Consider the following 25,560-nt stretch of genomic DNA (forward strand, 5'->3'; position numbering starts at 1 on the left):
CAAAACCCTGAACCTTTTGGGGAAATCTCAGCGCTCTCCTTTTTATTTTCAGATGCTGCCGAGGTGCCTTTAGCAACGCACTTAACTCTGAAAAGCTTGACTAGAGCTGCTCGCCAGCTAAAGGCAGCTTCCAGGTGAAAACACATGACTTCACCACAGAAAAGATTGAATTAAATATTTTGTATTTTTTTTTTCTATTTTAGTTGCGGAGTCTCACAGCTTCTTTCCCCAGGCTGTGAGACTCCTCAACTCCTCATTGATGCCAAAAAGATGTAGCAGGATTTAGGGTCAAGTTGAATTTCAACCACGTTTAAGAAAAGTGACAAAATAAATGTACCTTCTACCTTTGTTTCAGTGCAGATTCTATTGCAAATCCTTGATTTTGTGCCTGCTGTGCTGCAACATCTCACTGCTCCCATGATATGAATGCACCGCTGTGGCTCCATTCAACCATGCAAACATCACCTCATGCAATATTCAAAACACTTGGTCTTGTTCTTTCAATGGCCCAGAGGAGAAGATGCTATTAGCAGCGTGAACAAAAGGATAACATCGGTGATTACACTATATCATGGAGATTAATGCAATTCAGACAATGGAGATTAATAAATATTTGGGTGGAATGGCGTCAAAGAAAGTAAAGACGGGACGTCTATAGATAGGAACTTGTGCGCAGAAGACCTCTTACGTAACAACACAGAGGGGAAAAAAACGCTCGCATGTACTGGCATTTGAAGACACTGGGACCAGTTTGGATTCTTGAATGGCTTGTGTCTCAAAATGAATCTAGACTATATATCATTATTATGAAAAACCTAACTCCAGTTTTGGTCATTTTGATGTTTTAGCTTCCAGTAAAACACATTATAATCCTGTGGATAAATTGGAAAATAGACTGGTGACAAGAACAAAATATTAGTTCTCACCTCACAGCAATTTAAAGTGAAAAACACCTCCTGAATGAATTCCTATGTCCTCATTTTTTGATCATCTACAGTTTATTTGGTATCTGTGTACAGATAAATAACTCATTGTCAAATCCGGGAAGAACACAGAGGCTTTTGAAGAAGCTTGACAGTAAATGGGAGGAGGAGTGGGCTGAGAATGTTTAAATGAACAAATAAGGTTTAAGATATTGCCTCAAATATAAAGCTCATAAAGCCCATAACCCTAACTGGTCTAATGAAGCTGGTCCAAATATGTCATTTGTTTTTGATGTTAATCGAAAAACCTTTTCATTAGTAATTCATGTCATTCTGTCTCAAGAAAAGTATTTTTTTCCTGTTTCCTTGGCAGCCTGGCACTGAGTTGCTTTTGCTGTTAACTTCAGTCTGCTTAACCCTTTGAAACCTGAGCACATTGGTATGATTTCTTCCATAAACAAAAAATTAAGACGCAGGGACAATGTCCAGAAAACAATTTTTACAATTAGCATAATTATATATTAAAAAAATATGTCCCAAAAGTATTATTATTTTTAAGCACTTTTTTTCAGGTCAATTTCTTATTTATTTATTTATTTTGTCTTTCCCTTTGTTGGTGCTAATTTTCTGGTAATTTCTTGATCATGTTGCTCATGTTGCTCTTTGCCTTCTTTCCATGTTTTCAAAGAAATTTGAGCCAATTTGCTGCGGTTAATACTACGCAAGTTGGTTTAAAACAATAAACAACTAATAAATCAGATAAAAGCCTTTTTTAAAAAAATTATAATAAAATAAAAAAAAAACACACAAAAACCCCAAACAAACAAAAAACAATGTATCGTTGTGTTTTCAGGGGGCTTGCTTCAGGTAGCACAATAAATCACTAGACACAGCTCAGAGTAGAAAACTGACAAGCCACAACAAAGATGTCCTTCTCCAACCCCCATGACAACTATCTGTCACACACTAAACTTTGAAATGCTCTGTATTTCCTCTGCCTCCCACACACATATAGAGCAGGGCTCTGTAATGTAAATGGAAAGCACTCATCCTTATTTGTCTGTACCATAATCCCAGTTAATGCTGCTGAGCTCGTGCAATTAAACGCGAGAAAACACTGAGAAGTCCCTGCGAATGACTTTACTCTTCTTCTCCTGCCAAGGCTGACTCTGATGGAGCGCACAAAGAGCCAGCCTATCACAACAAAACTAGACTCAACTAACGCAAACGCACAGCACAAAGAAGCATCATTCAGCTGTTTGCAGATTGAGCGAGCAGAATAGTTTCTAGCTTTGCTCTCAACTCACCTCCAGTGGGATGGACGCTGCCTGTCGTCTTGCCACAGAAGTCTGTTTCCCTACCGCAACTCCTACCACAGGAGGCAAAACCCCACCTGGCAGAGACGCCAGAAGCTATGAGACGACTGGGAGTCCTGAGAGGAAATGGGAATGAGAGACAAAGGAAGAAAGGACTACCTCACTCTTCCACTTTCACCCCGTGATGCTGCTACTGGCTCCCCCTCCTCTCTCCTCGCCTCCTCTCCCCTCCCCACCATGACGGGCCCTGACAGCCCTTGGAGAGGCAATCAGACATGTCGTCAGCAGCGGGCTACCAGGGGTTAATTAAAGGAGGATGACAATGCAGATTTGAGCCAAATCGAGGAAGCTGGATGAGAGCCGACTGTGCCTCGTCTTTGCCAGATGCCTCTGACTGGAAGTGATCTCATGCATAATACGTGAGATGCTCAGAAAAGTCTCTCCGTGCAGCTTCGTGTTGGGACATTATTCACGACTCTCAGGCACTGACTTGCCTTTATTTATCCAGGCAGACATCACTGCCTACCTAATTCACAGTCGCACAAGGCTGCCCAGTATCACGACTTTATTTGCTGAAGTCTGGTGTCAGAGGGCAGTAAATGCCGCCTGGATAGAGATTGCAAACAATATGAGCTATCCTGCTTCATCCTTTCCTCCTTCTGTTCAGTTCTCATCATCCAATCCCTCTTTGTTTTGCAATCAGACTTTTGTCTCTGATACTGAACTTTTCTCACAGTGACAGAGAGAAGCAAGCGGATGCGTTTCATAAAAACGTTTTGGATTCTTTTATGCCACAGGAAGAAAAAATTCTTCTGCATGATGACAAAAAAAAGAAAAAAGATCATTCTTCATCGCCTGTGGAATCCAATTCAGCTCTGCAAAACTCAATTAATGTGAGGAACAGAGTGACCTTGGAGGGACGGGCTGCAAATGTGTCCGTTGCCAAGCAGTGACAGACAGCAGGACGTCAGCGTTGCCTGGCTGGGCTGGTAAAAAGACGTACTGGCTTCCTGCTGCAATGCAGTCAAAGATGACAACAAAATCTTTAGCCGTTGAGCAGCGAGGGGTTTCCAGCGAGCCAATGCGACCCGGCGGGGGGTTTGTTTGAGTCTGTGGCAAACTGCTGGCAAGTGTGCAAACAAACAGGCCTCATAAGTGCTCGCAAGCCACCGCTGGGCCGACCGCCGACCTCCTTGTCATCTGGTCTGAGAGGAGATAAACTCACTAAACAAGGATACTCATCTTGCTTTATCCAGGGGCCACTTTTCAAAAAAATAACAGGGGCCAGGGGCCTGCTAATGAACAAACATTATTATTTATCAGTATATAATTACTAATTTGCAATGTTTTAAATGTTTCAATGTTTGCTGTTTTAAAAAACAAGTTATATGTGAATGCTTTTATATGCACTCTGGCATTAAGTTGAGTATCATAGCACTACACCATAATTTCAAATACACTGTACTGTACAAAGACTATCTGTGCTTTCTTCAAACATCTAAAGAACACCTAACACGATCACAATGAAGTCTGATCTGTTACTTCATATGATCAGAATGCAATTTTGAAAGTAGAGCTGAAACAACACAAAGTGATTTTTTTTGTGGTGGCCCGCCACAATTAAATCTGCCGCCATTTATTGATTTTATTTTTTTGGAGCTGGACTGTTTGGTTATAACTGCACCTCTCAGAGTGCAGGGCGTACTCTGGGCAGCAGAATGTCAGGCGCAGTGAAAGTCAAACTTATAACTTAACTGTTCATTGTGCTGTGTCTAAAAGTTTGCTTTCACTCCCTCTGCAGAGGCTGCTCCTCTAATCCATCGATCTGATCAGCTCTGACCGGATCGACAGATCATTTATCCACACCATGATTCAAACTTTTCAAAGTGCTGCTGTGGAGAAAATGAACTCATGATTTGTTCCACCTTTGCTGCATTCACGGACCCCAAACACCTCCGAATTTAATTTTAATTTCTACAAAAGGGACACACACAAGATAAAAAGCGAAGTTTGCCGACCCCTATCCCCCAATGATAATGGATTCATTGTTTAGCAGAAATAGTAAAAATTCAACAGCTTCTCAAGTGAGAATATTTGCCTGTTTTCTTACATCTCTATGATAACAGTAAATTACTGAACTGCTGGTCAGACAAAACAAGCAATTTGAACACATCATCTTGTGTTCTGGGAGGATATGATTTGCAGACTAATGACCTAACTTCATCTACTGTTTTGGCACAGGAGATCCTTTAAGTTTCTCGGATCAAGGCATTACAGCGTGATAGAAAGCAGCAGCACAGTGGCAGCTCTCCCAAGCCCCTCAGCTGAAGTTTGAATCCCACCACCAGAGATCTTGAAACGTGTCCAGAAACCATGATGAGCAACCAACGGCCGACTGGGAGACAGACTAGACAGAGCTGCCACAATTAACTGTATGTCTGTCCTGACACTTAAAATTTGACACCTAAATAATAGAGTCTTCTGCGTCTTTTATTGTATCTTTCGGTGCTTTTATGTGCACAACTACTGAAAGATAAATGATGATGATGATGATTATGAGGTTATAAACAGAATTTATGAACTATGGTCTTCTTTACAGGTCCACTGATCAAAAAATAGAAACACAACCAGTAACAGGATCCGTGTAGCTTCATAAATGTTTGACTGCCCTAATTACACCATAACACTCGTCATTTAACAAGATTACATTTTCATAATCCACAACAGAGTCGGGCTCCATGGCACTAAAGTGAATTAGCAATGATAGGAGCTTTGTCGATTCTTATCTTCACAAACTCATTAGGCCTGTCAGATGATGTATGTAGTCATATCCTGGGAAATTTTCACCCAAAAGAATTGATGCAGCTGCAGCAGAAGTCCCCAACAGTCTACTTATCCTAAAATCTATCATGCATTAGCACTATATATGGACAGCAGTACCCCAGACAAATGAACCCTATTATCTTTGGCCACATTAGGGCACCGAAGCAACACCCCAAGAAAAAGAACAGACAAAACCAAACAAGACAACACTTCATATATGGATGTCACTGTAAAGAAGCTATATATTCTTAGACATGGATGCTTCAAAATTAGCGTCACCAATTCAGTATCAGAAAAAACGTCTGCCCTTAAATTGCTGAGATATGGCCTTGAATGATGGCCAGAAAAGTCACAGTGAAGCTGACCTCTGACCTTTTGGATAAAATACCTTAATGCAGTCAATTTAAGATATTTGTATCAAATGTTGTCAAAATCAAGAAATGAATTATTGAGTTAGGGCCAAAAACATGTTTTGTGAGGTCACCGTGACCTTGACCTTTGGGCACCAAATTCTAATCAGTGGAGACTCAGTTGAGTCTCAGTGAATGTTTGCGCCAAAATTTAGAAAATTCCTTTGATTTCTTCTTGAGATATCACATTTACATAAATGAGAACGAGCTCAAGTTTACAGTGACCTTGACCATCAAACTCTGATCAGTTCATCTTTGAGTCCAAGTGGACATTTGTGCCAAATTTGATGAAATTCCTCAAATAAATTTTTTGGGATAAACCAATCACAAGAATGAGACAGATGAGGTCACAGGGACTTTGATCGTTGACCACCAACATCTAATCAGTTTGAATCAAATTTGAAGACATTTACTCAAGGCCTTCTTGCAAGGAAAGACCACCCAAAAATGCCATGGCAGTCGCTGGCACTGAGTCATAAATCTGGCAAGAATTATTTCAGATTCTCCATTTGTATCTAAAGTTATGAATACAATGAGGGCAAGCTGCTAAAATTAAAGGGAAAATTACAGACAGCACACTGTCATTCAGGCATAAGATACCATTAAGATGATAACAAGAGCTAAATGTGATGCTTTAATTTCATGGTTGTTTATTTTTCTTTTTATCACAACTTGTTTCCAACTGCACAAGAAAGACGATGCTTTGACTTCAAAAACATGCAGACAATTCAATCTTGTAAATGAATTCCCAATCCAAGTAAACTCTCAGGGGCACGAGCTCTGCATCAACAGTCAAATAAGCTGCAGCTCTCTCTCTGTAAACACTCGGCCTTTTAACTAGACAAACTTATTCGATTAAAAGTTTTAAATCACCAGAGCGTTAACGCTCAAGATATATTGGAACCATTGCGGGTAATGGAGGGAATCGCTCTCTTTCTAATACAGCACTACATCACTGCACAGTTAAGATCCACAGGTCACCTTCTTGTTCTTTTACTATTACAACACATTATTCCTAATGTGGCTTTGTGGTACAACAGTTTCAGGAAAATAGCAGTCATCAACATGCCGTCAATGCATGTCTGCATTAACACACACGGGTTGTCGTACATTCTTCATATGCGACCTCTATAACACATGCATTATGCACTAGGGAGGGATATAAATGTCTCATTACCCTTTTATGTCACCTTTGTGTCATTTTAAGGTGAGTCATCATTATGGCATCACCGTTTCCTATAAATCACACACAGTCTGAGCTCTGAATAGCAGTGCCAGATTGCATGAACTACAGGTATAATGCAAAGAAGTGACCCTAAACACAGAGACAGAGAAAACAACAACATGTAGTAAAGGTTCTTGACTATTCCCAGAACTGCTGACGTTACATTAGGATGTCCAAAACTTGTGAATGCTTTCTTGACAGTTATTTTTTTCCTTCTGTTTCTGCAAAAAGCAAAACATGAATGGAACACTGGACTAATGGAAGAAGTTCGAGACTGTATAGAAATTATTAGTGGGGGGAGAAAGGTCAGAAAACTAATAAATGTAAATGCATTCAATTAAAAAAAAAAACAACTTTTTTTTTAAAATGAGATTAACTTGTCAATTTAGAAAAACAAGAGCAGAGCTTTATTTTTCATAAAAACATTTTTTTATCATAATTCTGAAAAAATAAGCTCCTTAATTCAGATAAATGAGAACAGCATTTTTACATAAAAAACGTTTCTGATAATTCTGAGATTATTTTGTTAATTCAGAAAAACAGGGCATTTCTTCTCTCAAGTGAATGCTTTATGCTCTCGTAGAAAAAATGCTGAGGGAAGGGTCATCTTCAGTTCTTTGTGGGAAGAGCAGATGAGTCTCTTTCATTTTTCTCTCATTATATTTTACATTAGGCTCCCCTACATATCAAGCCTCAGCATCATCAAATGTATTTCTTTTTTTCCTATTGGAATTTGAGAAAGTCTATGTTTAGATTCTGACAATAAAATTAAATTTTTATGCTGCGTCTTTCTCAGTTATTAATGGCAAAACAATTGTACCTAAATATGTGACATTGTTTCAAGATACTGGGAGGAGCGTGTTGCAACTCACATATTTATTAACACTGGGTTGGGCTCTGAATTCTAAAGAGATAAAAAACATAAGGTTCAGCCTAATCATTTGCATATAGTCCCTTAACTTTCATACAAAAGAGATATGGCATATTGAGGCTACTGTGACCCGTGTGTGATGATCTAGAACTTGACCATATGGGACCTGTCATCAATCAGAGGGAAAGAGGCAGGTCTAACCTCAGCCAGCGTAACCCCTTCAACCCGCTCACCCCTGGATCTAACCTGATGAGTCCAGGTGGATGGATCACCTATGGGACCTCAGAAATCTCCAGTGTGTGTGTCTGCTGCCGTTTGTGTGTGTTGCTGTGTTTCTGTGGTCGTGAACCTTTCTGCACCTTAAGTATCTTTAATCAAATTCAATATCTTCTAGAATATATTTTCTATTTTAAGATCTTGTAAATTATGACTCAACAGTGGCTGCTGCTTCTTCACAAAGAACTCAGTCTTAGTGTCATTTATTGGGTTTAAGCCATCAGTGTTCTTATATACATAGGCCTATGCACTTTTATACTTTTCTTACACTTTTAAACAAGTTAACCTTAAATAATAGAAATCTGGGAAAAGCTAATTTACTTTCTGGCAGAGACTTTCTATAGATGAGAAGATTGATACCACAGTCTTGTCTGTCTGTGAAATATGAAGCTGGAGCCAGCAGCCTGTTAGCTTAGCATCAAGACTGGAAACAGGGACACAGCTAGCATGGCTCTGTCAAAACTGTATCAAAATCTACCTACCAATACCTAAAAAACTCACCAATTAGCATATAAAATCATTTTTATATGCTAAGCTGTAAACTGGGCTAGCTGTTTCCAGGCTTAATGCTAAGTGAAGGTAACTAGCTACTGGCTATGGCTTCATATTCAGTGCCTAAAATCTCAAACTAGATTTTTTAATCAATGAATAAGTACTACATTGTTCCTAAAATATGAAAAAAGCAGCAGCCTGCTAGTTTAGCTTAGTATAGGCTAAGGACTGGAGGCAGGGAAACAGCTAGCATGGCCCTTACAAACTGTAATCTGTCATTTGTTTATGAAGTTGTTAGCAGTTAGCAGTGATTTTTTAAAAAAAACTTTGGACAGAACTGGGCTTGTAAACTGGGCTAGCTGTTTCCAGGCTTAATGCTAAGCGAAGGTAGCTAGCTACTGGCTATGGCTTCATATTCAGTGCCTAAAATCTCAAACTAGATTTTTTAATCAATGAATAAGTACTACATTGTTCCTAAAATATGAAAAAAGCAGCAGCCTGCTAGCTTAGCTTAGTATAGGCTAAGGACTGGAGGCAGGGAAACAGCTAGCATGGCCCTTACAAACTGTAATCTCTCATTTGTTTATGAAGATGTTAGCAGTTAGCAGTGATTTTTTAAAAAAACTTTGGACAGAACTGGGCTTGCTGTTTCCTGTCTTTAAGCTGGCCAAGGCACTTGGCTGCTGGCTGTATCTTCATATTTAGTGGGTGGTATCAATATTCTCATCTAATCTAAAATGTCAAATTAGAGTTTTTAAACTTATCATGGCTGAAACTAGTGTATTAGAACTGGAAGTGTTATGCAGCTTTAAAAAAAATCACAGTAGTTAATTTCTGGTGTCTTACACTGTAAAATAAAATAAAGAGGTAGCTAGAGGCCTCATATTTCTAAATTATGGGGCCATTTATCTGTCGTTTTTGTGATAATACCTCAAAATTGATGGGTTTATGATCTTCCACCAAGACACTCGAGGCCATGCTGTCTCTTACCTCTCAGTCTGAGCAGATGAATAACCTGCTCCTGACAGACAGAGCTGTGCTTCACAGTCAGAGGGGCATATGGCCCAAAGATCAACATGCTGAGAGTCAGGCTCAGAGAAGGACAAGCTGCAACAGCACAATATACAGCAGCTGATATCTAATAAACAATATGTCAAGTTTTGTTAAAAAAAATATGACATTAGGGGAATAATTAGGGAGCTATCTAAATGTATAGAGTACAAACACAAAACAGGATGTTTTCTCAATGTAAAACTGCGATTGTGTGAAAATATGGACAAAAATACTTAAAAATTGAAACAGCACCTGTGGACATTTGAAGCTTGAAGGGGAAAATGTAACATTTGAAGGCGACAGGGTTTGTTGGACTCCAAACTTAAGAAAAACGAAGTAGGGTAGGATGTCTTTTGATTTCATCACTGCCCGTTCTGTAACTACTTGACTTCACTTATTAATTCAGCGAGTACAGCAATTAATGAGGATATCAAGCCTCCCCTGGAGGTATTAAGAGAAATATTATTCAGATTAAGGATAAATAGAGAGAGCAGCATCCAGAATGGAAGACACGGTTGAAACAACACCAGAGAATAAGAAATGAGAGGAAACTTAGCCTCCAAAAAAAAAAGCTTTCCCTTGAGCTACCCTAAATGAATAAATGTTAATTAGTGTGTATTTGTGTGGGCCGCAATTTGCCTGTTTTTGAGGGGGAGTCTATCTGTATGCAAGCACCTGCACAAGTGAGGACGCACATTTGCATGAACACACACATAAGAGCCAGACACAGCTGGGTACTCAAATTGGCAATAAAACTTCTTCCAATTACCATAACAGTGTGCTAAGTTTAGTCTGTATGCCTGCATGTGCTTCATTAAGGTGGAAAGACTGGAAAAAGAGACAAATGTCTGGGAGACAGAGAGAGAGACTGACAAGTGCCAGAAAACTTCAGAAAGCTAGAAAGCAGAAGCGTTGAGGCGCTTCACTTTCAGGTGCAACGTGAGAGGATATTTTCTTCCTAAGTGGCGCCCCTGGCAGAGATGAACTACACAGAAACTTATATAACGACCGGCTTTGTCACTGATGGCAAAAACCTTCTCCTCAAAATCTCCTCCCTGCTTACGGCAGCACTGAAGAGCCGAGCAGCTTCACCACGACTGTCACCGCTCTGCAGAGTGACAGCCGGGATCCTTCTGCTCAGCGGCGCACACACATATGCAGAAATCTCCACACACACAACTTAAAATGTAGTCCAGGACAAGCACAGAAACAAGCTCTCTTTTTGTCAGGCATGGACAAAACAACACACATTTAAACACACAAAAACTGGTCTCCAATCCCCCAAAAGCTTCAAATAAAAAAAAAACAAAAACGCAGAGCCAGCTGCCACAGTCCAGGCTTCAAACAAGAGGGTGAGCGAGGCCCGGTTACTTATTCATGTCTCTGCTGGGAACTGGAAGCCTGTCGGTGTCAAAACACTCTCCTTGGGCGTCTTTTCTTGACAGTAAAGCCACGAGCATGCGCTCATCTATGTTGCATGACAGGAGGGTATTTTTAGAGCGGGGCTTTTAGCCAAGCCTGAATTCACCATTGTTTAAATGGGACTGATCAAAAGAGGGATCTGAGCTTTTGTTGTTCAGCTGCTCTGGGGCAGATGGTCAGTTTGAGGAAAGTCTACGGCTTTCTTGGAATACACGCCAAAATAAATGAATAAAAAAATCGAAAACTAGAATTACGGCCTTGTGCTTGTATGTCTTTGTGAACCGGTGAAGTAGCGCTTATAGTTTGCTCCATTTCAAATTATATTTAGTTCATTCTTCAGTCCAAGTGGATGTTTGTGTCAATTTTAAGGAACCTCCCTCAAGTGTTTATAGAAACATTGTGTTCACAAGAATGAGAGGGATGAAAGGTCAGAGTGACCTTGACCTTTGACCACCAAAACTGTATCAGTTCATCATTGAATCCAAGTAAACTTTAATCCCAAATTTGAAAAATTTCCATCACGGTGTTCTTCAGACAATATGTTAAAAAGAACGAGAAAAACAAGGTTACAGTTACCTTGACCTTTGACCTATAAAGACCAAACCGAATCACTTCATGCTTGAGTCCAAGTGAACGTTTTCGTCAAATTTGAAATAAATTCCTTTGAGGCCTTCTTAAGATATTGTGGTAATGAGAACGAGATGAATGCAAGGTCACAGTGACCTTGGCCTTTGACTGCCAAAATCTAATTGGGTCATTACTGAGCAGAAGTTAATGTTTTGCCAAATTTGAAAAAAATTCCCTGAAGGTGTTCTTTAGATAAGACATTAACAAGAATGAGAAATACAAAGTCACAGTGACATTGACCTTTGACTGCCAAAATCTAATTGGGTCATTACTGAGCAGAAGTTAATGTTTTGCCAAATTTGAAAAAATTCCCAGAAGGTGTCCTTTAGATAAGACGTTAACAAGAATGAGAAATACAAAGTCACAGTGACCTTGACCTTTGACATATGTAAACTAAAACTGAATCAGCTCATCATTGAGTCTAAGCGGACGTTTGTGCCAAAAACGAATTTCCTTATGGCGCTCTTGAGATATAGGACTTACAAGAATGGGACATGTAAATGTATGGATGGACAATCCAAAACCACAATGGCTTATACTTGGATTTCTGCCACTTTGTACCTAATCGCACTTAGCCTGATGAACACTGTCGGTAAAAAGCAAAGGCTCTGTCCCCATAGCGTTGATTAAGACTCTCAAATCGTGACTTCTCATCTTTTCCATCTACCATGAAGCAAACCACCTCCAGAAACGTAATGCATCACTTCCTGTACAGCAGAACATTTTCCAAAAGACATCCATCGACACCCTCATGGCTGATCTGACCAAGAAGGGAAGATCAGCAGCGTCTAACACCACCTAGAGTCACATCCAGCACACATCTGATGTAAGGTTCACTGCAGCAAACATAAGCCCACACTGTTCCAGCCCCAGATGGTCTCAGTCACCTGCTGGCCGCCAGTCTCGATCTGATGAGTCATTTAGATGAATCTCCTCTAGGGCTGTGTTGGTTTGGGATAAAGCTTCCATGGGAGGCAGCCAGGGGAGTCGTTATGGACGGAAAGAGGCGTGAAGCATAATGAGCCTCATGGGAGCTGAGTGTATGTACACAGACTGACTGTGCGTTCTGCCTCCCAGGAATGCTCTCTACTACTGCCAGTGTGCCGGGAGAACTGGGGAGTGGAGGGACACATGCACCCTCCCAATTATTGCTCTGTAATTCTTTCCTTTACCGATAAAGAAATAATTATACATTTCTGCTATAAAATAAAAATAACAAATAACTTGTCCCAAACTGCACTTACTATCCAGCTATCAGCCAACAACAGCTGAATTCCCAGCTCTGCTCTAACAGTTTATAACTCAATATACAGCTCTGTCAAGGTGCCAGAAACCAAACTTTCCGAAAAACAAGTTTTGCAACAATTATGAGCAGGCTGTTATACAGCAGTGCCATTGGAGATGTTTTTCTTTTTCTGCACAGTAACTCCAGACAATACATTGCTGTTACACAGATTCAATTATATGTAACACAACCTTCATCTGTATATCTACAGAGATGACCTTGAATCACACCAGTGTATTTCCAAAGGAATTACAGCAAACTTATGTTTACAAGTAAATGTAATCCTGAGCAATTGAACAGTGTGGTATGATTCAGTAATGCCATGAGGACCTTAGAGTCTTTCACTGTCTCCAGTAAGTCTGTGTGCTGAGGTACTGCAGGGGCAAGACCCTGTGGATGTTTTGACTACATTGATAGACAATTAATATCAATAAATTAATATCAACACCAGAAGTTAAGTTCAACAATTATGCCAACACATTCTACATTAAAAGACCTATTTTCCATGGCAAATCATGGGTTGGTTCCACATATATATTTTAGACTAGTCTATAGTGTTGGGCATGTTTTGATTTTGCTTTTAGAAATACTGAGCACCACCACTTTAACAATGTCTTACAAATTAGCACACCTACCAGTAAGGTTAGGATCAGGAAAAGAATCATGGTTGGGAGTTATCACATTATGTTAACGCAGGGACATGACATGCTGCTATTTACGTACATAACTTAAAATGAAATCAAACTTGAATTTGATCCATAAAGGACACCAACAGCTGTCTCCTGGGTGAAAGTCCTACATTTGTTTGACCCATCCAGCATCCTGAGGTTACATGATCACAGCCTCATGTCTCAGGATTACATGGATTACATATGGATATCTAGTGCATTACTTTTCGTAGGTATAAGTACAAAATTACTTAAAGTGCTAATTTTTTTGTTGTTTTACATGAAGGGAGATAATTTTAGTGTATGATGTTAACTGCTGTTTATACTGTGCATATGACAATGTCTTGAATCTTGAACAGTAAATGAGATCGATCATATTAAAAAGCCACAGTATACGAGTCGGCACTGCACCAAGATTGCAACTGGACATTTTCATTCTATTATTAATTTCCTTAGTGAATGAACGAGTTAACCAAGCTGCATGAACGGTATGACGCTATGGCTCAGTCAACTTTGTCTTTTAGATTGAAAAAAAGTTGCCATGGCAAATTAGTTCTGCTTAAGATATTGTGGTCTAGGCAGCTTTGTGCAACTGATGATTCTGACATGTACCAGAAATCTGACTACTACAATGGTTAGATCCGTCTTTGTGAAAGAAGCCTCAGAATGCAGCTTAACCAATAGAAAGTCAGGTTGTTTTGTGTTTGAGCTTTGAGTCACACTTTTTCCTCCATTAAAAATATCTGAAAATCTCTAATAATCCACAACTGAGTGCAACACGTTAATTTTCTGTCTCTGGGGATTAGTAAAAGAAATCCAAGGAAATTTACATTTAAACAAGGTATTTAATAATGAGTTCAACAAAAACATTAACTGCAACCCCTATGAGAAAATCACTTGTGAATGCCACCAATTGATGTGTCTTCAAGAGGGCTTTTCCCCTATAAGTCAACTACTTACTGCATACTAGAATTAGAATTATTTTCTGGATTAGAGAGCCAAAATAATGCAGCAATGGAGCAAACATGCAAAACAAAAAAAAGGATAACTATGATGCTTCTTGCCAGTCCCAGTAGAGGCAGTAGGCACAAGATACTACACAATGTAAATTTGACTCACTTGCAATCTAAGAATAAAGGCTTTGTTAGTATTTATCATTCCTAGAATGGCAGCATGAGCATTTGAGGGGATAAAAAGTTCCTCAAAGTCAGCAAACAGATTGTTTGAACTTGGGCCTTATCCGCTCCTCATTTCACTCAAAGCCGGAGGGTTGTGTGGAAAAGAAGACGAATGCTTTGGGATGAAGAAGGAACCAATCATGGAAGGCAGATCCTGTCCTACGGAGGGAGCTAAAGCCGGGCTGAGGTGTGAATCCTGGTGAGCGATCACCTCGGAAATGAATTTCCTCCCTGAGCTTTGTCGTATGTCAGCGGGAGGTGACAGCTCAGCGTCTGACAATCACACATGTCAGAGGGAGGCAGGGGGAAGCATTAAAGGCATGTGTACTTTTGTGTGTACATCCATATAGATTTGTATGGGAAAATGCAGGAAAGACAGAAAGACAGGCAGGGTTCCAGAGTTCAAATTCTGATCCAATCTGGAGTCTCTTGCCTGCAGGCATCTTAAGGGGAAGCAGGCATCAATATTTCCTCATGGCCCCTGAGGCCCAAAGCGCTAACACAAACCTCAGCTAAGAAAAGCTGCATTTTTTGGACTTATGTCAAGGCAAGGTGAGAGACACTTTGGGCATAATATTCAAATACTGAGATAAAACACGTGCGGGGTGAAGCTATAGACTTGGCAAATGGAGGAGACAATTCACAGGTTCATACTTATTCTTATCCCATCCATCCCTTTGCCTGAGTGTTGAGTCTGAAGGGCAGATCAGCGTGAGACTGACAGGAGGGCAGGTTAATCAGCCTATTCTGAACCTCCGGTCAGGTCAGCCATGTTTTGACGCTCTGCCGATCACAGATACGATCAGACTCGCCCCTGGCTGACTGGCTTGACTGACTAGCATGTTTGTGAGACGGAGCACGTACACCAGAAACAGAAGGATCGTCTGGGCTGTGAAACAATTGGATTACGCAGAGCGGTAGCACAAACAGTAACATGGATACAGCAGGAAGCAAAACATCACCAGCATGTCTGCAGGGCATACTTCACCCTGCTTTAATTCGCTTTCTATAACCATGCCCATTTAGCACATTGGCACCTTTAATAGAATCCTCAATTTGAAGTAGAATTTCTTTAACACCCTTTTCTAATTTAAAGCATTATAACAAAAGCCAACTAATTCTTAAGAGCCATATCTGATTGCTTTTCAAGCCTCCCACTCCTCTAAACAATGCCACTCATTAAAATCTTGGCAGAAGTTGGAGTTGCGACGCTAGGAAATGTCACTGCATCACTCAATTCCCAACAGCCTCTCTGAAGGCTTGTCATCACAATCTTTGCTTGACAGCTTTGAATCGATAGCACGTCTCTCCTTTTCACCTCATTTAATCGAGGAAGTCCCTGCAGTAGGGCGGTGCCCTGGCTGTCACTGCTGAAGGACATGAACTTATATCCTGCTTTAACTTGTGGCTCTATGTTTTGTTTTCTTAATGAGTAAATTAGACATATTTGGGGCCAAGCAGATACTGTATGTTTGCTCCACATGAAGCTGGAAGCGCTTAAAGACTGGCCCAAACTAAAAGATTTTTTAAGTCTTTAATAATAAAATCTAACCGCTGTGTTCCTATTTTGTATGAAGAGAAAGATTTGGCCGAAACAGAACATCACACACTAACAGATTCCATTCATAAACAATCAGAATCCCAACCACCAAAATAGGTAAATCTTGCAAATTTCTCAAGATCAAACATGACTTGAGAGTAAACAAACATAGCAGGTGACAGGCAGGAGCAACTAGCTTTGTTAGTTTTTGCACTATTTTTAACAGTAGATAGAGGACAAAAAGCATGGATGAAGACATTGAGATGGTATGAACATGGACTTTACATCTTATAGCGTGAGTTGGAAATATGTCAGAATGAGTATCTGTTAATCCTTACAAAGTTATAATGTTAGCTTTTGTCGTAAACTTGGATAGAAAACAGATGGTTTAAATACAAACTGGATGTAGCATGAAGGGAAAAACTATAACCCTGCTATACGTATTAGCACACTACATTATAAAAATACCTTGATCAACTTTTGGTTTCACTTGAGACATGGACAGTGGTCTCCTGGTTGAAAGTCAAAATGTTGTTTGCACCATCAACCTCATATATGGAGCGTCTTGCTCTTTACAATATGGCAATTGCATTGAGCGTCAAAAAATGCCACCACCCGGTGCATCTCACATTGTTGCTAATGGGTACTTTGGTAAGTGATACCTGACGGCGAGGGCCACTGACCAAACGTCAGTATTTAACAAGTTGGGAGTAGGTATTTTTCATTTTTCTCCTTGTTTGTCCTCGTGGTTCCCTCTTCACAAAAACATATCAGTAATAAATATTTAACAGGTTTAATATTTACAATTTGAAATTGGTGAAGCCAGGACTCCCTAGAAGATCAGGAATGTAAAAACACTAAACATTCCTAACTCCACAGGAAAATCTTTAAAACCATTAAACAGTTGACAGTTGTTGGGAGGGGAAATGGGACCAAAATCATCTATAACCAATGTAACTTTTCAGTACTCAACCATATCCCCTCTGCCATAACTTGCCTTTATAACCTTGAAGTTTGCATCTTCACTTAAAAGTTCTGTGTGATGTCAGTGATGTAAAGTTACTTTTAGAGTGAGCAGCGGATATGGCATTGTAGGTAGGTGCGTAGGTTTCAGGTAGGTTTCGTCATGTAGATGATTCTTTCACTATATTACCATACCCAATGTACCAGTTTGTTTACTTAAATAGCAAATGCATCTTCTCCTTGTTTGCATGCAAGTTAAGTTGTTCACAGCGGTCACAAGGTGAATGCTTTACCAGGCGATTATTTTAACTAATTTCAGCTGGCTCTTAAAGGATCTGCCTGTGGTCTCTGCTTGGAAAACTTGAAACTGTTTCAAACTTTCTGCCATTCTCACCACAGAGCACCGCTTTTCTCACGTACACGCATCACTGGACAGCACAGTCTGGTGGATTTGCCCTTGCAAACACCTGAACATCTGAACGTGAATGGCAACGAGTGAAACCACTGAAGCTTTCACTGTCAAACTCATCCCAACGTGCTCTGGAGAGGAACATCAGCTAAATGCCAAAAACTGGAATGTGAATTGCAGGCGCTGTATGCAAATTTGGAAATTTAACAGCGTGCTTTCATGTATGCAGCGTGTCCTTGCATGAATCTCAAAACTGTGGAACTTCAGTTATGTCAAAGACACATCAGCGAAGCAAGCGGTATGACTGACAGTCTGCATCCTTACCTGTCTATGTCGCCCTGTATCTCTTTGCTTCCTCTCTGGGATACTTCACGGGAAGAAGCCGCATCTGAGGCCCGGCCTGCGTTCCGTGCATACAGATGGAGGCCGCCGTCGGTAAGGTATCTGTGAGAGGACATTTCATTAGAGTAATGAGATGTCAGATCTCAGTTTAGCACAAAAAAATAGCATTTTTGTTGTTATTAATTAAAAAAGCTAGTTATATTAAACCAATAGAGATGCTACAATCGCCTGATGGATATATTGATTGATGAGCACCATTTAGGCTGCATGTGCATTTTTGTGAGCTCGCAAAAAAAGGTACATGTTTAACCCTTTAACGCCTGGTTTGATATACTGCAGGTGTTCTTGTGTTGCATTCAGATGAATTTCACTAGCATTCAAACCTTTGAAACCTTGAAAAATTGATTTCTTTCAAAAACACAGAAAAAAAACATGATGAGTAACCTGGCAAGAAATGACACACAAGATTAAAAAGATGAGGAGAAAAAGATGTGAAAATTAGCTTGGGGGGTTTATTAGATACGATCAAAAAATGGGGGAAAATGTCCAGAAAATCTATTTAGAATTCTCTTCATTACATATTTAAAATTATGTGACATAAAAAAAAAATGTATATATATATATATATATATATATATATATATATATATATATAAGTATTTTATATAAGCCAATTTGCTTAGGTATCAAAGGGTTAAACGTGTGTGTGTGTGAGCGTGAGTTAGTATTAAGATTTGAGGCGAGTGCCAGAAAGCTATCAGACACGGCTGATCGGACATGGGGATCATTAGTGTTGGGCTAATTAAGCTAATAATTCAGCTAATCACCTTTCCCTCCCGACATGTTGCTACATTTTCTGTTCTGACATGTCTTTACTCCTAAGCATGCTTTACTCCATCACTCCTCGTGTAACTCCCCCCACAGACTGCCCTGCCCCCCAAAACTCTTTTCGGGAATTGTTAACAGAACGGATGCCAAGTGGGAGTGTGTGTTTGTGTGTGTGTGTGGAATGTGCTCAAGGCATTTGTTACTATTGAGTGAATGAAGGTCAGACGCCCACGTACATGTTGGCATGATCTTTTGTGGAAGACACTGACTTATCTTTTTTCATTCAGGTTATCTGTCAGTGTATCGAGTGCCCTCGAGGTTCACGCTTCCCTGTAAAGGCATGACAAAGCTGCGATGGCCTTGATGGATTTGAGCTGGCTATTTGTTTTAATGTACACATGGAGAAAGGGCCTTGGTGACCGTATGAATACACAGCGAACCGTGAATTTCAGGGTGTTTTTTTTGACTATTTAGTGGAAATGTGTCACTTGTATTGAGGGACATGTCCTTTAACCACAAAATATTATGAATATCGTGAGCATTTAAAATGTGTAATTTAATGCTTGCTATGATGAAGTTCAATATTTATTATATAATTATCTATTTTTTCTATTATAATAGTGAAATGGAACCTTGGGCAGCTTTTGGCTCCTAACATTGCTTTGGAGAAGTGGTTTTATGACTGGATGCATGTTTTGTTTTAAAAAATGCACACTCATGCATGCCTGTGAACACCTGGCATACTTCACATCCTGCAGGCGGTTTCATACTATTCCTCGGGTTTATGGTTGGGGACAGTAATTAATCAACAAAGAAGAAAACTTCCATAAAGCAAATATGCATGTAAGAGCGTGTTTTGGTACGTGTTAACATAACTTGGTTTAGTTACATATGTGAATAAGCCTGTTAATTATTAATTGAGCCATTTAAGCAGGAACTCAGCATTCGTGCATCAGAGGAAGCCAACATGCTTAGCACTAGTCCTCCTACCCGCTGGTGATCTCATCCATCCGGCCGTTCCTCCCTAGGATGTCCCCATCACTCATGTACCCTGCCATCTCCATCTGCTTCCCTCTTTCCAGCCCTCCTCCACCCTTCTCCCCCTGCTCCGCCCCCCTTGGCCCTGCTGCCGCTGCTGCTCGCCTCAGGGGGGCGCTGTACACAAACCTGGAGGGGTCCGAGTGGCCACTGTAGCGCCCCGTGGTGGTGCCAGCGCTCGTCGTGCTCGCCCTGGGCGCAGCGTAGCTTGTGGGCATTGAGGGGGCTTCGCCTGCCTGGAGACGCGGGGTTTGTGTTTGGCCCAGACGCCAGGCCATGGGGGAGGAGCGTGTGGTGAGGGCTGGTAGACTCCGCCCATTGACCTCAGTGGTCACCGTGGTGTCAAAGGTTGTTTCTAGTGTACTGTGGAGACAGAGGTGCAGAAAGAGAGAAAGAGGGTTAAATCTGACTTGAGAGCAAAGTAACTGATGATAATAACAATTGTCAGCAGTATATTTTAGTTGTTAACTATTCTTAACTGCACTGATCAACGCACTAACCATGGCGAAGTCTTGTGTGTGTCTTATTCTGGCTTTATAAGAGTAGAGAAAAATTCTGCTAACCACTAAGACAACTTTTGCAATGTAAAATACCACAGGCTTGTGCTAATAATGCTAACATGTTTTATTTGTTGAGAAAAAGTGTCCGGTATAAGACAATTCATTTGTTGGTGACCCGTATGAGTTGCTAGAAGGCAAAATTTTGTAAATTTTCCCTTTGTTAAATGTTGCAGTTGTTCCTAGCATCAAATGAGCAGAGAAAACTTAGCTAGCAGCTAGGCTAATACATACAACATAAAATGTCATAGGCTTGTGCTAATAACGTTAGCATGTTTTATTTTTGGGAAAATGTGTACAGAAAATTGTTTTGTCTATGAGTCATGTATATGATAACAAATCCAAGTTGTGTACTTGTGTTTGAAATTGTTGCCAAGATGTTGTAGTTTAGTATTTTTTCTTTCCCTCTTTTCCCTTTTGGCCAATATGATCTTTTCCTTTCCTCTCCCCTCTATGTCACCAACATAGGTGCACGACGGAAGCATTCTCTCTCTCTCTCTCTCTCTCTCTCTCTCACACACACACACACACACACGCACACACATGTATTTACATGCATTTTGAATTAATCAAACTTAACAGTTCTTCAAAAAAAACCCACTGCGGACTAGTGTTTTGGAGGTGTAACTGCAGAGTGACACAGACACATCAATGCACAAGTATAGTTGCTAACACCAGTGTAGGCCACGTGTGTGGCCTACAGCAAAGACCCTGCGTGCAACTGATGCACAATCCTAAATCTGCCTTTAGTATAAAGGTTCCATAAAAAAGGTGCCTTAAATGGAGCAAAATCATCTTCAGTCAATCAATCAATCAATCAATCAATCAATCTTATGTCATCAAATCAACAGCACTCCTGTATAAAGAACAAATCATTGAGCTATTGAGCTGAAAAGATCAGTCATATTTTAGGTAAAGAACGGTCTACATCAGTTGAGTGCCACTCCCTTCAAATCTGCTGTTTCCTCTAATATGGCTTTGTGTGTGTGTGTGTGTATGCGTGTGTGACCTTCCTAAAGTGCTGTTTCTTCCAGTGTGTTAACTTGAAGGGGGAGGAGAGCTGAAAGTGAAGGCTCCCATGAGAGCATATGTCAGACCATCACGGTGCATCACATGAAGACGGAGGGAGGGGGGAGAGAGAGAGAGAGAGAGAGAGAGAGAGAGAGAGAGAGAGGTATGTTTCCACCCATCTGTCAAGTGTGTTTCTGACTCTTTTGAAAAGCGTCCGAAAATCAAATCTGAAACAGGTGCATTTTTATCAGCAGGGTTTAGGCAAGTAAATAAACCCTCTGAAATGTCAGGAAAAAGAGTTGGTAATGGTTATACTTTTTCAAGGCCAGCTTTAGTGATCTCTATTGAATTGTCTTTTTCACTCAGGTTCTTTAAATTGTTACATCACCCTGAGAAAATAGCAGGATGAAAATGCTTCTAGAGAAAGAGAACTGTTGTGTAGGAGAGAGTGAAAAGCGTAAGTGTGAGAATAAGTGAAATGTTAGCAAATAAAAGCAGCCAAGGCAAGGAATGAAACCTGGTGAAAAGAGGACTGACTCACTATCCCGACAATCCTCCATTAGCCCCGAAACAGACACTTTTCTCTCTAAAATTGTAGACAAATATGAACATTGAATCTATGATTCAATGCACGACTCTCATCTTTCAAAGGATGCCTTTCCATCTAAATATATATATATATATATATATATATATATATATATATATTTTACAACAAAATAATACACATTTTCATATTTGCACTAGCATGATAGAAGTACAGCAAATGAGTCAGCAGGACTGTGGATACAAAATAATACACTCATGGCCACTCACACACACCAAGCCCTGCAGCTTGATGTATCACACAGGCACAGAGAGCAGAGCACAGCAGCATTGGTACCTAGCTTGAGCTCTCTCTGCTGGGAAAACAAGTGCACTACAGTCACATGATGAAAACCTGAAAAAAAAAAACATACACACAACACCACAAAGCTTCTCTGATTTGTGACTTAAGGATAAGTTGCTGAGGTGTTCTCCAGTAACAAACATCCCTGTGTAAAAATGGTGGTATAGTGTTATGCATGATATATTTTGCCGTAGGAACAAGCTGAACACATACAGGAACAGTGTAAACAGGATTAAGGCTTTACGTGTGCCTCTTGGCAAGGATGCTAATGCTATAATAAACTGGCTGTCATCTTTGATTTACACAATATAAGGATATAACGTTTTCGCCTGTAATGCTATTTACAGAAGAAAAAATTACATTTGAAAAACTCAGCAGCAATGTCTTTTCCCAGAAATCATGACCTGGTTACTCAAGATAATCCACAGACCTTGTTGTGAGCAGTTTCGTGTGGGAGCCATTTTATTTCTATCAAACTACATCCAACAATCATATCACTGCGCAGAAGTGTGCATCTACTCATAGTCACGAGGCTCATGACAGCATGAGCTAGCACGATGAGCTAGCAGTAGATGCACGCTTCCTTCTGCGCAGTGATATGGTTTGCAGGTGCTGAAGGAAGTGTGCATCTACAGATAGCTCAACAAGCATCACTGAGCTACCTAACATTACAGCTCAGCGAAGCAGGACACCATTAATGTTTACATCTCACACTGCCACAAGCATAAGCATGAGCCACTCGTCCATGAGTAGATGCAGTCTTCCTTCTGCACTGTGAGCGGTGAGCTGTGTGCGGTTTGTGGGTGTAGTTTAGTAGAAAGAAAATAGTTCCTGCTTGAAACTGCCCACAACAAAGTCTGTGGATTATCTTGAGTAAATGGATCATGAATTCTAGAAAGAGACATTGCTGTTGAGTTTTAAATGTGTTTTTTGATGCTTCGAGCATCACAAGCCAAGTGCAATCTAGTTCCATTATACTGAAGAGAAGACAGACATCTCTCTATGGCCAATATCCCCAACATTCGTCAACTCACCAAAAGAATCTAAATTGATAAATAGCGCTGTCCCTTTAATAAATTAAAATCAAATAAATTTTATTTTTTATAAATCTGTCTGTAATCACTTAAACTATAATAAATGGTGAAAAACACAATTTTCTGCATGTTTGCGGCACAATTGCTGCAATAATTCCTTTGAAAATAATTTTAGGTTAAAATGAAGCTGACAATGCAGCTGCAGTTGAGGACGATGGATATGTGGGATGTGACACCTATATTTGGATGCCTGTCTTTGTGCGCTGGCCTTCATTAGGTGACAAAAGCAACATCTTAAAGCAGTGTCTCACACATAGCAGTGAGAGAGGTGTGAGAACAGCCTTGTGTGTGTGTGTGTGTGTGTGTGTGTGTGTGTGTGTGTGTGTGTTCTCTGTGAGAAAGGGCAGAACATTGCACCCCTGTGATGCCAAGTGCCAACATGAGAGGGGCAGCAAAGCCAGCCATATTCAAAACACATCTCTATCAACACCTCCTGAGATCAACACACACACATGGAACCCAGTGACACATGCAGAGCCATGTCAGATTGCCAAGAAGCCAAATTAAACAAAAAAAAACAATGGCTTATCTAACAAGCGATCGCAGCTGAATATTGAAATACAAAATCAATTTGCCATGGTATGGAAATCAAAATCATTTAAGCATTCGTACACAATATAGCCTGCTAAATCAGCTTATCTTTATCTGCCGGCAGCAGAGAGAGAAAAAAAAGACAGATAAACTGAGGGAGACTGTGTGTGTGTGTAGGTGTTGAGAAAAATGAGCTTGCAAAATGAGCAGGAAGCGCAAGAAAGATGCTGAGATGTTTTACACATTCAACCTACCGTATATGTACACACATGTTCATTTAAAAGACTGTATAACATCAACATATTGTTGTTAAATGAACTAGGATCCTATATAATTACTATATGTCATTGGTGGCTTCTTGTTTCTCAAAATTCAGACCACATTTCCAATAAACAACTCCTGCTTTTCAAAGATCTTTGCATCATTTCAATATCTGGTATAAAGCAGAACAAAAAAAACCCTAAAGAAACCCAAACAGAGGAAGGCGATTTTGTTTAGCCAAGAGCTCAGCAGGAGAAGAATCCATGTTGACAGCAGGGGATTGGTTATTGCTGAGCAATGCTAAATATAAATACACCGGAACTTTCTCTCTCTGCTGCTAATGACGTCTGAGAGTTGAATCAGGAGTTCTCGTGGAGGTTCATTCACTGATATTAGTACAAAGGTTTGTTTTATTTCCATAAGTTCTTAATTCTTTCATTCTTTGTAAAATCCAAGATCCAAGTTTCTAATACACACACATACAATGGCAGTAATTCAGACTCTCTATCAAAATACACTAATTAATAGGCTTGCATGGAAATGAACGATGGAGATCCAACAGGCCTGATGAAGGTAGTAACACGGTAGTAACGGTAGTAGTATGCTAGTAAGAAGAACAAATACGGTAGTAACAAGAACAAATGTATGTATATGTATACTTTACTATACAAATGTATACTTTAGTGTTTAGATATATATTTTTTATATTAGTACTTATGTTTAAATTTTATTGATATATTCCACATTTCCCACTTCTTTTAAGACTTTAGAATGGGAGCATCTGTAACTAAAGGAAATTTCCCCTCGGGGATCAATAAAGTATTTCTGATTCTGATTCTGATTCTGAAGGCAAACAATGGGACCAACCTATGAGAGCTTATAAAGAGATATAAAAACTTTAGCCTAATTCTGTATTGACAATTACTGTGTAATGACAGGAGATCTAATTTCTCTAGCAGTATGAGATTCTAAATTTATATTTTGGAATAAGTTTTGGCATCTTGTGCGAGTTGTTTTCTTAGTTACGGACTCTTCTTCAGACAACTATTGCTGCTCAAGTCACCACAATCCCTTTATGGGAGTTACTCTGAACTTGAGTGCACTTAAACTGAGAGTTATGCTGCCTTCAAATGGGGTCGTGCTTACAGTGTTTACAAGAAGAGTTCATATGTATCTTGTATTGTTAAACCATGGAAATCAACTTTGTTTTGAAAGCTCTGAGTTTTGACGTGTTTGCTGATGTTTTCAGATATGGTGCAGGCCATGGAAGTGTTTATCGAGTTACAATAAGTTCTAGAGATTGAACATGTATAGAGTTTTTCCTCATGATTTTTATAATTGGTCTAAGGGAAAAAATGCTGGTTTTCCCAACAGATTCATCTTTTTCCTCCATCGTTACACTTTTGTATTCCCTGAATTATGTTCCCTGCTTGCTTGCCTCCAGACACAAACATTATACAACAGTAACATCCCTGTGTTCTCATGACTTAACCACTTAGACACCAGGTATATCGTGTACACAACTTCC

General features: G+C 39.9%; 1 protein-coding gene across 8 annotated transcripts in view; it reads right to left on the minus strand.

Annotated features, from left to right (window-relative positions):
* nav3 (neuron navigator 3) overlaps positions 1-25,560 on the minus strand; it is a 252,680-nt gene that overhangs the window by 58,287 nt on the left and 168,833 nt on the right. For 7 of the 8 annotated variants that reach the window (XM_088072951.1, XM_088072948.1, XM_088072946.1 and 4 more), the window contains exons 11-12: positions 19,642-20,052; positions 17,806-17,925 (exon numbers count right to left, since the gene is read on the minus strand). In XM_088072951.1, the coding sequence (XP_087929077.1) occupies positions 17,806-17,925; positions 19,642-20,052 (531 nt within the window). The remainder of the gene's footprint in view (positions 1-17,805; positions 17,926-19,641; positions 20,053-25,560) is intronic. The other variant, XM_088072947.1, reaches the window with a different exon arrangement.

The sequence above is a fragment of the Plectropomus leopardus genome, chromosome 22, assembly GCF_026936395.1.
Source record: "Plectropomus leopardus strain MGB_pleo_1.0 chromosome 22, ASM2693639v1, whole genome shotgun sequence".
Classification (NCBI taxonomy): domain Eukaryota; kingdom Metazoa; phylum Chordata; class Actinopteri; order Perciformes; family Serranidae; genus Plectropomus; species Plectropomus leopardus.